The sequence below is a fragment of the Oncorhynchus keta genome, unplaced genomic scaffold (genome assembly GCF_023373465.1).
Source record: "Oncorhynchus keta strain PuntledgeMale-10-30-2019 unplaced genomic scaffold, Oket_V2 Un_scaffold_5175_pilon_pilon, whole genome shotgun sequence".
In the NCBI taxonomy this organism is placed as follows: Eukaryota; Metazoa; Chordata; class Actinopteri; order Salmoniformes; family Salmonidae; genus Oncorhynchus; species Oncorhynchus keta.
In genome coordinates this window covers 296,965-309,886 of record NW_026290955.1, presented here as the reverse complement: position 1 = coordinate 309,886, position 12,922 = coordinate 296,965, and the positions used below count along the sequence as shown (strand labels likewise).

The following is a 12,922-nucleotide window of genomic DNA, read 5'->3' as shown; positions in this document are numbered from 1 at the left end:
TGATGTTATGATGGGATGGAGTTTAGTCTGCCTGGTGATGTTATGATGGAGTTTAGTCTGTCTGGTGATGTTATGATGGGATGGAGTTTAGTCTGTCTGGTGATGTTATGATGGAGTTTAGTCTGCCTGGTGATGTTATGATGGGATGGAGTTTAGTCTGTCTGGTGATGTTATGATGGGGTGGAGTTTAGTCTGTCTGGTGATGTTATGATGGGATGGAGTTTAGTCTGTCTGGTGATGTTATGATGGGATGGAGTTTAGTCTGTCTGGTGATGTTATGATGGGATGGAGTTTAGTCTGCCTGGTGATGTTATGATGGAGTTTAGTCTGTCTGGTGATGTTATGATGGGATGGAGTTTAGTCTGTCTGGTGATGTTATGATGGAGTTTAGTCTGTCTGGTGATGTTATGATGGAGTTTAGTCTGTCTGGTGATGTTATGATGGGATGGAGTTTAGTCTGTCTGGTGATGTTATGATGGGATGGAGTTTAGTCTGTCTGGTGATGTTATGATGGGATGGAGTTTAGTCTGTCTGGTGATGTTATGATGGGATGGAGTTTAGTCTGCCTGGTGATGTTATGATGGGATGGAGTTTAGTCTGCCTGGTGATGTTATGATGGGATGGAGTTTAGTCTGCCTGGTGATGTTATGATGGGGTGGAGTTTAGTCTGTCTGGTGATGTTATGATGGGGTGGAGTTTAGTCTGTCTGGTGATGTTATGATGGGATGGAGTTTAGTCTGTCTGGTGATGTTATGATGGGATGGAGTTTAGTCTGTCTGGTGATGTTATGATGGGGTGGAGTTTAGTCTGCCTGGTGATGTTATGATGGGATGGAGTTTAGTCTGTCTGGTGATGTTATGATGGAGTTTAGTCTGCCTGGTGATGTTATGATGGGGTGGAGTTTAGTCTGTCTGGTGATGTTATGATGGGATGGAGTTTAGTCTGCCTGGTGATGTTATGATGGGATGGAGTTTAGTCTGTCTGGTGATGTTATGATGGAGTTTAGTCTGTCTGGTGATGTTATGATGGGATGGAGTTTAGTCTGTCTGGTGATGTTATGATGGGATGGGGTTTAGTCTGTCTGGTGATGTTATGATGGGATGGAGTTTAGTCTGCCTGGTGATGTTATGATGGGATGGAGTTTAGTCTGCCTGGTGATGTTATGATGGGATGGAGTTTAGTCTGCCTGGTGATGTTATGATGGGATGGAGTTTAGTCTGTCTGGTGATGTTATGATGGGATGGAGTTTAGTCTGCCTGGTGATGTTATGATGGAGTTTAGTCTGTCTGGTGATGTTATGATGGAGTTTAGTCTGTCTGGTGATGTTATGATGGGATGGAGTTTAGTCTGTCTGGTGATGTTATGATGGGATGGGGTTTAGTCTGTCTGGTGATGTTATGATGGGATGGAGTTTAGTCTGCCTGGTGATGTTATGATGGGATGGAGTTTAGTCTGTCTGGTGATGTTATGATGGGATGGAGTTTAGTCTGCCTGGTGATGGTATGATGGGATGGAGTTTAGTCTGTCTGGTGATGTTATGATGGGGTGGAGTTTAGTCTGTCTGGTGATGTTATGATGGGGTGGAGTTTAGTCTGTCTGGTGATGTTATGATGGGATGAAGTTTAGTCTGTCTGGTGATGTTATGATGGGATGGAGTTTAGTCTGTCTGGTGATGTTATGATGGGGTGGAGTTTAGTCTGCCTGGTGATGTTATGATGGGATGGAGTTTAGTCTGTCTGGTGATGTTATGATGGAGTTTAGTCTGCCTGGTGATGTTATGATGGGATGGAGTTTAGTCTGTCTGGTGATGTTATGATGGGATGGAGTTTAGTCTGCCTGGTGATGTTATGATGGAGTTTAGTCTGTCTGGTGATGTTATGATGGAGTTTAGTCTGCCTGGTGATGTTATGATGGGGTGGAGTTTAGTCTGTCTGGTGATGTTATGATGGGGTGGGGTTTAGTCTGCCTGGTGATGTTATGATGGGATGGAGTTTAGTCTGCCTGGTGATGTTATGATGGGGTGGAGTTTAGTCTGCCTGGTGATGTTATGATGGGATGGAGTTTAGTCTGCCTGGTGATGTTATGATGGGGTGGAGTTTAGTCTGTCTGGTGATGTTATGATGGGATGGAGTTTAGTCTGCCTGGTGATGTTATGATGGAGTTTAGTCTGTCTGGTGATGTTATGATGGAGTTTAGTCTGTCTGGTGATGTTATGATGGGGTGGAGTTTAGCCTGTCTGGTGATGTTATGATGGGATGGGGTTTAGTCTGTCTGGTGATGTTATGATGGGATGGAGTTTAGTCTGCCTGGTGATGTTATGATGGGATGGAGTTTAGTCTGTCTGGTGATGTTATGATGGAGTTTAGTCTGCCTGGTGATGTTATGATGGGATGGAGTTTAGTCTGTCTGGTGATGTTATGATGGGATGGAGTTTAGTCTGCCTGGTGATGTTATGATGGGGTGGAGTTTAGTCTGCCTGGTGATGTTATGATGGGATGGAGTTTAGTCTGCCTGGTGATGTTATGATGGAGTTTAGTCTGCCTGGTGATGTTATGATGGGGTGGAGTTTAGTCTGCCTGGTGACCTCTGCCAATAACAGCTAGTTTTCAGTTTTCCCCTCACCACTCCGACCAATCACAGACTGTCCTGAGAAATTGCTCTTTGCTAAGAAGATATTTTGGTTACCTTTTAAATGATCACAATAAGGTGTTCCGTTGTTATCCAGAAATGATTTGACATTGAGATTTTAAAAAAGGTCTGCGTTTGGTCTTTTAACCTCCCCCTTCTGTGTGTGTAGGCCCCCTGAAGACCCCCATCGCAGCCGGCCACCCCTCCATGAACCTGCTCCTCAGGAAGACCTTTGACCTGTACGCCAACGTGCGGCCCTGCGTGTCCATCGAGGGCTACAAGACCCCCTACACCGACGTGGACCTGGTCACCATCAGAGAGAACACCGAGGGAGAGTACAGCGGAATCGAGCACATAGTAAGTCGCTATGGTTACCACGGTCACGTTCAGTAGGAGAGAAATGGGACAAAGTTGTGAGTGAAACCCGTTTTCTTTTTTTTCAAATGTGTGGATTTCAAACTGAATCTGTAAAATGGCTGCAGCTAACACTGACTACAGAGGAATAGACCAGGGAGCAGTAGCTACCTCGTATGTTAAAATGCCTACAGCTAACACTGACTACAGAGGAATAGACCAGGGAGCAGTAGTTACCTCGTATGTTAAAATGCCTACAGCTAACACTGACTACAGAGGAATAGACCAGGGAGCAGTAGCTACCTCGTATGTTAAAATGCCTACAGCTAACACTGACTACAGAGGAATAGACCAGGGAGCAGTAGTTACCTCGTATGTTAAAATGCCTACAGCTAACACTGACTACAGAGGAATAGACCAGGGAGCAGTAGCTACCTCGTATGTTAAAATGCCTACAGCTAACACTGACTACAGAGGAATAGACCAGGGAGCAGTAGCTACCTCGTATGTTAAAATGCCTACAGCTAACACTGACTACAGAGGAATAGACCAGGGAGCAGTAGCTACCTCGTATGTTAAAATGCCTACAGCTAACACTGACTACAGAGGAATAGACCAGGGAGCAGTAGCTACCTCGTATGTTAAAATGCCTACAGCTAACACTGACTACAGAGGACTAGACAGACCAGGGAGCAGTAGTTACCTCGAATGGTTGTTCAGGAGAATAATTTTAATTGGCTGATCCCTCCTACTGACCAGAGGGGACCGCTACAAAACAGAATCAATGAGTTAGCCAGCTAACTTTGAGAAACAACCAGAAATAACAATGGATTTTTTTTTGTGGGGGGGTTTAAAGAAAGCTAAACGTGTGTGTTTTTGGTTGTCGAATCATCATTTAGTCCATTTCAAACTTTACCTTTCTAAATAAAAAATAATTGTGAAGTTAGCTAGCGAACTCCTTGATCCTGCGTTGTAGTCAACCCCTCTGGGGGGGGAATGGTCTTACAACATTAACATGCAGGGATGTGTTCATTCGGTATGAAATGGAGGTGAAACATGAGGCCCTACCTGAACATGTCCCAAGAAGAATGTTCAGGTGATTCTTTTTTAATGGCTACGTTGTGCCCTGCTGAACATGACCCAGTGTTTCAACACTGGAGTGGGTTCTTCATTAGGGCATCTGGTGTAGTTTTCGGAGCAAATGGTTTGTTGGTTTGACAGTGACCTGAGAAGTCACGTTGACTGTGATGTGACTACTCTGGACCGTCGTTTTCAGCTCTTGATAAGCAGCTGTTTTCAAGGCTGCGAGCTGAGCGGTCCGTATTTTCACTGTGGTGTTGTGTGGAATCGGTGTCCTCGGGTTATTGAAACTGTTTTTATCTGGGTTGGACAGGGCACCTCACAGGTGATTGGTTATTCTCCAGGTGTTCCTTAGGTAAGCCAGAGGAACAGCAGCTTCACTAACCAGACCACCACCTCAGTCTCTAACCCTAGCGTGCCCTAATGTACACTCCCGTTCAAAAGTTTGGGGTCACTAAGAAATGACCTTGTTTTTTGAAAGAAAAGCAACAAAAAATTGGTCCATTAAAATAACATCAAATTGATCAGAAATACAGTGTAGACATTGTTAATGTTGCAAATGACTATTGTAGCTGGAAACGGCAGATTTTCTTTTTAAATTGAATATCTACATAGGCGTATAGAGGCCCATTATCAGCAACCATCTCTCCTGTGTTCCAATGGCACATTGTGTTAGCTAATCCAAGTGTATCCTTTTAAAAGGCTAATTGATTAGAAAACCTTTTTTGTTTTTATGTTAGCACATCTGGAAACTGTTGTCCTGATTTAAAGAAGCAATAAAACTGGCCTTCTTTAGACTAGTTGAGTATCTGGAGCATCAGCATTTGGGGGTTCGATTACAGGCTCAAAATGGCCAGAAACAAAACTGTATTCTCAAACTCGTCAGTCTCTTCTTGTTCTGAGAAATGAAGGCTTTTCCATGCGAGAAATTTCCAAGGAACTGAAGATGTCGTTCAACGCTGTGTACTACTCCCTTCACAGAACAGCGCAAACTGGCTCTAACCAGAATAGAAAGAGGTGTGGGAAGCCCCGTTCCACAACTGAGCAAGAGGCCAAGTAGATTCGTGTTTAGTTTGAGATGGAGACGCTTCACAAGTCCTCAACAGGCAGCTTCATTAAATAGTACCCCGCAAAACACCTCGATGTCAACAGTGAACTCCGGGATGCTGGTCTTCTAGGCAGAGTTCCTCTGTCCAGCCTCGACGTCAACAGTGAAGAGGCAACTCCGGGATGCTGGTCTTCTAGGCAGAGTTCCTCTGTCCAGTCTCAACGTCAACAGTGAAGAGGCAACTCCGGGATGCTGGTCTTCTAGGCAGAGTTCCTCTGTCCAGTCTCGATGTCAACAGTGAAGAGGCAACTCCGGGATGCTGGCCTTCTAGGCAGAGTTCCTCTGTCCAGTCTCGATGTCAAAGTGAAGAGGCACTCCGGGATGCTGGTCTTCTAGGCAGAGTTCCTCTGTCCAGTCTCGATTCAACAGTGAAGAGGCGACTCATGCTGGTCTTCTAGGCAGAGTTCCTCTGTCCAGTCTTATGTCAACAGTGAAGAGGCAACTCCGGGATGCTGGCCTTTAGGCAGAGTTCCTCTGTCCAGTCTCGACAACAGTGAAGAAACTCCGGGATGCTGGCCTTCTAGGCAGAGTTCCTCTGTCCAGTCTCGATGTCAAGCATGTGAAGAGGCAATGGGATGCTGGCCTCTGGCAGAGTTCCTCTGTCCAGTCTCGATGTCAAGTGAAGAGGCATGGGGTGAAGAGGCAACTCCGGGATGCTGGTCTTCTAGGCAGAGTTCCTCTGTCCAGTCAGATTCAACAGTGAAGAGGCAACTCCGGGATGTCAACAGTGAAGAGGCATGCAGGATGCTCTTTGACAAAAGCAAAGTTTGAACAGTGAAGAGGCAATTATTATTTCAATTCTCGATGTCAAAAATCATTATAACAGTGAAGAGGCAATATTTTCACTTCATTTTGTAACTCATTTAATTTGAATTTTTTAAATTGAACCTTTTTATTTAACTGGCAAGTCTTAAAAACAGGCAGAGTGGCCTCTGTCCAGTTAACTCCTTGTTCAACAGTGAAGAGGCTTGACTCGGGATGTCTTGCAATCAGTGAAGAGGCAACCACGGGTCTATGCTCCCTCCACTTCTAACCACTAGTTCCTCTCCACTCTCCATGTCAACAGTAAGAGGCTACTCCGGGATGTCAACAGTGAAGAGGCAACTCCGGGATGCTGGCCTTCTAGGCAGAGTTCCTCTGTCCAGTCTCGATGTCAACCACTAGGCTACTCCGGGATGCTGGCCTTCTAGGCAGAGTTGCAAAGAAAAAAAACACGTCTCAGACTGGCCAATAAAAATAAGATTAAGATGGGCAAAAGAACACACTGGACCGAGGAAGATTGGGGGGGCAAAGTGTTATGAACAGACAAATCTAAGTTTGAGGTGTTCGGCTCACAATGGAAAGATGCTGGAGGAGTGCTTGACGCCATCTTTGAAGCATGGTGGAGGCAATGTGATGGTCTGGGGGTGCTTCAGGAAGCATGGGGTGAAATCTCTTCAGATTACCTCAACAGATTGACAACGAGAATGCCAAAGGCTGAAAATGCAGGATTCTTTGACAAAAGCAAAGTTTGAAGGACACAATTATTATTTCAATTAAAAATCATTATAACTTGACTATATTTTCACTTCATTTTGTAACTCATTTAATTTGAATTTTTTTTTTTTTTTAATTGAACCTTTTTATTTAACTAGGCAAGTCAGTTAAAAACAGTTATTTTCAATGGCCTAGGAATCTGGGTTAACTGCCTTGTTCAGGGGCAGAATGACAGATTTTTACCTTGTCAGCTCGGGAATTCGATCTTGCAATCTTTCGGTTACTAGTCCAACGCTCTAACCACTAGTCTACCTGCCTCCCCTCCACTCTAACCACTAGGCTACCTGCCTCCCCTCCACTCTAACCACTAGGCTACCTGCCGCCCCTCCACTCTAACCACTAGGCTACCTGCCGCCCCTCCACTCTAACCACTAGGCTACCCTGCCGCCCCTCCACTCTAACCACTAGGCTACCTGCCTCTACCCTCCACTCTAACCACTAGTCTACCTGCCGCCCCTCCACTCTAACCACTAGGCTACCTGCCGCCCCTCCACTCTAACCACTAGGCTACCTGCCGCCCCTCCACTCTAACCACTAGGCTACCTGCCGCCCCTCCACTCTAACCACTAGTCTACCTGCCTCCCCTCCACTCTAACCACTAGGCTACCTGCCACCCCTCCACTCTAACCACTAGGCTACCTGCCGCCCCTCCACTCTAACCACTAGGCTACCTGCCGCCCCTCCACTCTAACCACTAGGCTACCTGCCGCCCCTCCACTCTAACCACTAGGCTACCTGCCGCCCCTCCACTCTAACCACTAGGCTACCTGCCGCCCCTCCACTCTAACCACTAGTCTACCTGCCGCCCCTCCACTCTAACCACTAGGCTACCTGCCGCCCCTCCACTCTAACCACTAGGCTACCTGCCGCCCCTCCACTCTAACCACTAGGCTACCTGCCGCCCCTCCACTCTAACCACTAGGCTACCTGCCGCCCCTCCACTCTAACCACTAGGCTACCTGCCGCCCCTCCACTCTAACCACTAGGCTACCTGCCGCCCCATCGTGTATGTTTTCATGGAAAACAAGGACATTTCTAAGAGACCCCAAACGTTTGAACGGGTAGTGTATGTTCATCAACTTCTCTCTCCAGTTCTCCTTCTTTTGTTCACCTAGTTTTTTTTTTCAACTAAAAGGTTTTATATGTTATTCCTACATATCTGCTGTCTTAATTTGATCACTCTGTCACATAATGTTTTGCAGGTACTGCTAACTTGTAGTGTATTCCAATGTTTAAAAAGGCTTCCAAAGTTTGACATTTCCAATTTCAGACTTGATTTTCCCAAATAAAAAAATATATCTACCCTTAGAAAAATGTAATAAAAAAAATAGTAATCCACATAATCATTTCCTGTTGCTGCAGGATTTACTTTCCTGCTGGGGAAACTGGTCAAATTAAGATGGCACATCTGGAATTTCTTGATGTCACTTCCTTTACAGTGAAATTCTATTGTTTGTAGTTGTCACCTCAGGCTGAGAGTACTTCTTGTTCTTCCACTCACGGTGATGTCATGAATACCTTTCCATACGTCTTCCAGCTTCATTGTTCCAGTTCAATTGTTTTTTTAAAGTGGCTCAGTTGTCTTTCCCAGTTGTTACCGTCCCTCAAACATTTTGACCTAAAGTAGGACATAATTAATCATACAGAATACAATATCTATTCACTTAAGTCTTTTGTTTGATTTAGTCTATAAGGTGATTGTCCTCTTCTCTTGTAGATTGTTGACGGCGTAGTGCAGAGCATCAAACTCATCACGGAAGACGCCAGTCGACGTATCGCCGAGTACGCCTTTGAGTACGCAAGAAACAACCAAAGGAACAGCGTCACCGCCGTTCACAAAGCCAACATCATGTAAGTCTCTGTAGTTCACTAAAGCCAACATCATGTAAGTCTCTGTAGTTCACAAAGCCAACATCATGTAAGTCTCTGTAGTTCACTAAGCCAACATCATGTAAGTCTCTGTAGTTCACTAAGCCAACATCATGTAAGTCTCTGTAGTTCACTAAGCCAACATCATGTAAGTCTCTGTAGTTCACTAAGCCAACATCATGTAAGTCTCTGTAGTTCACAAAGCCAACATCATGTAAGTCTCTGTAGTTCACAAAGCCAACATCATGTAAGTCTCTGTAGTTCACAAAGCCAACATCATGTAAGTCTCTGTAGTTCACAAAGCCAACATCATGTAAGTCTCTGTAGTTCACAAAGCCAACATCATGTAAGTCTCTGTAGTTCACAAAGCCAACATCATGTAAGTCTCTGTAGTTCACTAAGCCAACATCATGTAAGTCTCTGTAGTTCACAAAGCCAACATCATGTAAGTCTCTGTAGTTCACAAAACATCATGCTCAACATCATGTAAGTCTCTGTAGTTCACTAAGCCAACATCATGTAAGTCTCTGTAGTTCACTAAGCCAACATCATGTAAGTCTCTGTAGTTCACTAAGCCAACATCATGTAAGTCTCTGGTTCTCTGTAAGTCTCTGTAGTTCACTAAGCCAACATCATGTAAGTCTCTGTAGTTCACTAAGCCAACATCATGTAAGTCTCTGTAGTTCACTGCCAACATCATGTAAGTCTCTGTAGTTCACTAAGCCAACATCATGTAAGTCTCTGTAGTTCACTAATGCCAACATCATTAAGTCTCTGTAGTTCACTAAGCCAACATCATGTAAGTCTCTGTAGTTCACTAAGCCAACATCATGTAAGTCTCTGTAGTTCACTAAGCCAACATCATGTAAGTCTCTGTAGTTCACAAAGCCAACATCATGTAAGTCTCTGTAGTTCACTGCCAACATCATGTAAGTCTCTGTAGTTCACTAAGCCAACATCATGTAAGTCTCTGTAGTTCACTAAGCCAACATCATGTAAGTCTCTGTAGTTCACTAAGCCAACATCATGTAAGTCTCTGTAGTTCACAAAGCCAACATCATGTAAGTCTCTGTAGTTCACAAAGCCAACATCATGTAAGTCTCTGTAGTTCACAAAGCCAACATCATGTAAGTCTCTGTAGTTCACTAAGCCAACATCATGTAAGTCTCTTCTCTTGTTGGAATGTCATGGGCGTAAGTTCTCTTGTTGTTCACTAAGCCAACATCATGTAAGTCTCTGTAGTTCACTAAAGCCAACATCATGTAAGTTCTCTGTAGTTCACTAAGCCAACATCATGTAAGTCTCTGTAGTTCACTAAGCCAACATCATGTAAGTCTCTGTAGTTCACTAAGCCAACATCATGTAAGTCTCTGTAGTTCACTAAGCCAACATCATGTAAGTCTCTGTAGTTCACTAAGCCAACATCATGTAAGTCTCTGTAGTTCACTAAGCCAACATCATGTAAGTCTCTGTAGTTCACTAAGCCAACATCATGTAAGTCTCTGTAGTTCACAAAGCCAACATCATGTAAGTCTCTGTAGTTCACTAAGCCAACATCATGTAAGTCTCTGTAGTTCACAAAGCCAACATCATGTAAGTCTCTGTAGTTCACTAAGCCAACATCATGTAAGTCTCTGTAGTTCACAAAGCCAACATCATGTAAGTCTCTGTAGCGGCTGTTCACTAAGCCAACATCATGTAAGTCTCTGTAGTTCACTAAGCCAACATCATGTAAGTCTCTGTAGTTCACTAAGCCAACATCATGTAAGTCTCTGTAGCGGCTGTTCACTAAGCCAACATCATGTAAGTCTCTGTAGTGTCACTAAGCCAACATCATGTAAGTCTCTGTAGTTCACTAAGCCAACATCATGTAAGTCTCTGTAGTTCACTAAGCCAACATCATGTAAGTCTCTGTAGTTCACTAAGCCAACATCATGTAAGTCTCTGTAGTTCACTAAGCCAACATCATGTAAGTCTCTGTAGTTCACTAAGCCAACATCATGTAAGTCTCTGTAGTTCACTAAGGTAAGTCTCTGGTTCACTAAGCCAACATCATGTAAGTCTCTGTAGTTCACTAAGCCAACATCATGTAAGTCTCTGTAGTTTCACTAAGCCAACATCATGTAAGTCTCTGTAGTTCACTAAGCCAACATCATGTAAGTCTCTGTAGTTCACACTAAGCCAACATCATGTAAGTCTCTGTAGTTCACTAAGCCAACATCATGTAAGTCTCTGTAGTTCACTAAGCCAACATCATGTAAGTCTCTGTAGTTCACTAAGCCAACATCATGTAAGTCTCTGTAGTTCACTAAGCCAACATCATGTAAGTCTCTGTGTTCACTAAGCCAACATCATGTAAGTCTCTGTAGTTCACTAAGCCAACATCATGTAAGTCTCTGTAGTTCACTAAGCCAACATCATGTAAGTCTCTCTCATGTAAGTTCACACTAAGCCAACATCATGTAAGTCTCTGTAGTTCACTAAGCCAACATCATGTAAGTCTCTGTAGTTCACTAAGCCAACATCATGTAAGTCTCTGTAGTTCACTAAGCCAACATCATGTAAGTCTTCTCTCATGCCCAGTTCAATTTGATGGATGGAGGATGTCAGATGGGCTGAATATGGCTGAGAACAAATTGTACTTGTTATTCAACGTATGTGCCAACATCATTGTGCTCTTTATGGAACATCATAAATGGGTTCAAATAAAAAATCTCATGAGATGCAAACATCATGTAATCTCTGTATTCACTATGGGTCAACATTATAAGTCGTTCTCTTGTTGGACAGAATGTTGGAGATAAAGATATCATGACTGTTACGTTCTCCATATGTTAACAGATGTTACATCATGGTGCAGTGAAATGTTTATTTGTTCCAACAGCGCAGTAACACTCTTGTGTTGGAGTACGCAACATCATATAACAAAATATATTAAAGAAAGAAAATAAAATATCAGAATCGGGTTCTCTTGTTCAGGCATTAAACATGCCTGGTGTGTTCTCTTGTTGGACAGGAGCCAACATTCAGGCATTAAACTCAACGTGCCCTGTGTGTTTTGATGTGATCAGGAGGATGTCAGATGGGCTGTTCCTGAGGAAATGCAGAGAGGTGGCTGAGAACTCAAGGGTTCGTCTTGTTCACTGAGATGTACCTGGACACATGGGTCTCAACGTATTCTCTTGTTGGAGATGGAAACCTACGTGACGGGTTCTCTTGTTGGAATATGTCTAAAGCCTGATTTTTACAACTTCTCTTGTTGGAGATGGAAAGATGGGGGCGTCTGCGTGTTCTCTTGTTGAATGGGGACCATGGGATGCAGAGGTTCTCTTGTTGCCGGAAACATGGAGTGGAAGTTCTCTTGTTGCATCATTCCGTTGGAGCTGGAAACAGACCTCTTGTTGGAGCAGATAACCCGCTAGCAGAAGGAAAAACATGGGGCGTAATCGGGTTCTCTTGTTGGAGATGGAAACATGGGGCGTAATCGGGTTCTCTTGTTGGAGATGGAAACATGGGGCGTAATCGGGTTCTCTTGTTGGAGATGGAAACATGGGGCGTAATCGGGTTCTCTTGTTGGAGATGGAAACATGGGGCGTAATCGGGTTCTCTTGTTGGAGATGGAAACATGGGGCGTAATCGGGTTCTCTTGTTGGAGATGGAAACATGGGGCGTAATCGGGTTCTCTTGTTGGAGATGGAAACATGGGGCGTAATCGGGTTCTCTTGTTGGAGATGGAAACGGGGGGGCGTAATCGGGTTCTCTTGTTGGAGATGGAAACATGGGGCGTAATCGGGTTCTCTTGTTGGAGATGGAAACATGGGGCGTAATCGGGTTCTCTTGTTGGAAATGGAAACATGGGGGCGTAATCGGGTTCTCTTGTTGGAGATGGAAACGGGGGCGTAATCGGGTTCTCTTGTTGGAGATGGAAACATGGGGGCGTAATCGGGTTCTCTTGTTGGAGATGGAAACATGGGGCGTAATCGGGTTCTCTTGTTGGAGATGGAAACATGGGGCGTAATCGGGTTCTCTTGTTGGAGATGGAAACATGGGGCGTAATCGGGTTCTCTTGTTGGAGATGGAAACGGGGGGCGTAATCGGGTTCTCTTGTTGGAGATGGAAACATGGGGCGTAATCGGGTTCTCTTGTTGGAGATGGAAACATGGGGCGTAATCGGGTTCTCTTGTTGGAGATGGAAACATGGGGCGTAATCGGGTTCTCTTGTTGGAGATGGAAACATGGGGCGTTCTCTTGTTGGAGATGGAAACATGGGGCGTAATCGGGTTCTCTCGTTGGAATCGGGTTCTCTCGTTGGAGATGGAAACATGGGGCGTAATCGGGTTCTCTTGT

General features: G+C 44.4%; 1 protein-coding gene across 1 annotated transcript in view; it reads left to right on the top strand.

Moving 5' to 3' along the window:
• The window catches only part of idh3a (isocitrate dehydrogenase (NAD(+)) 3 catalytic subunit alpha), a 32,828-nt gene that overhangs the window by 17,793 nt on the left and 2,113 nt on the right, over positions 1–12,922 (top strand). The window contains 4 exon segments of the mRNA XM_052516620.1: positions 2,798–2,985; positions 8,424–8,557; positions 11,647–11,704; positions 11,706–11,741. Coding sequence (XP_052372580.1) covers positions 2,798–2,985; positions 8,424–8,557; positions 11,647–11,704; positions 11,706–11,741 — 416 coding nt within the window.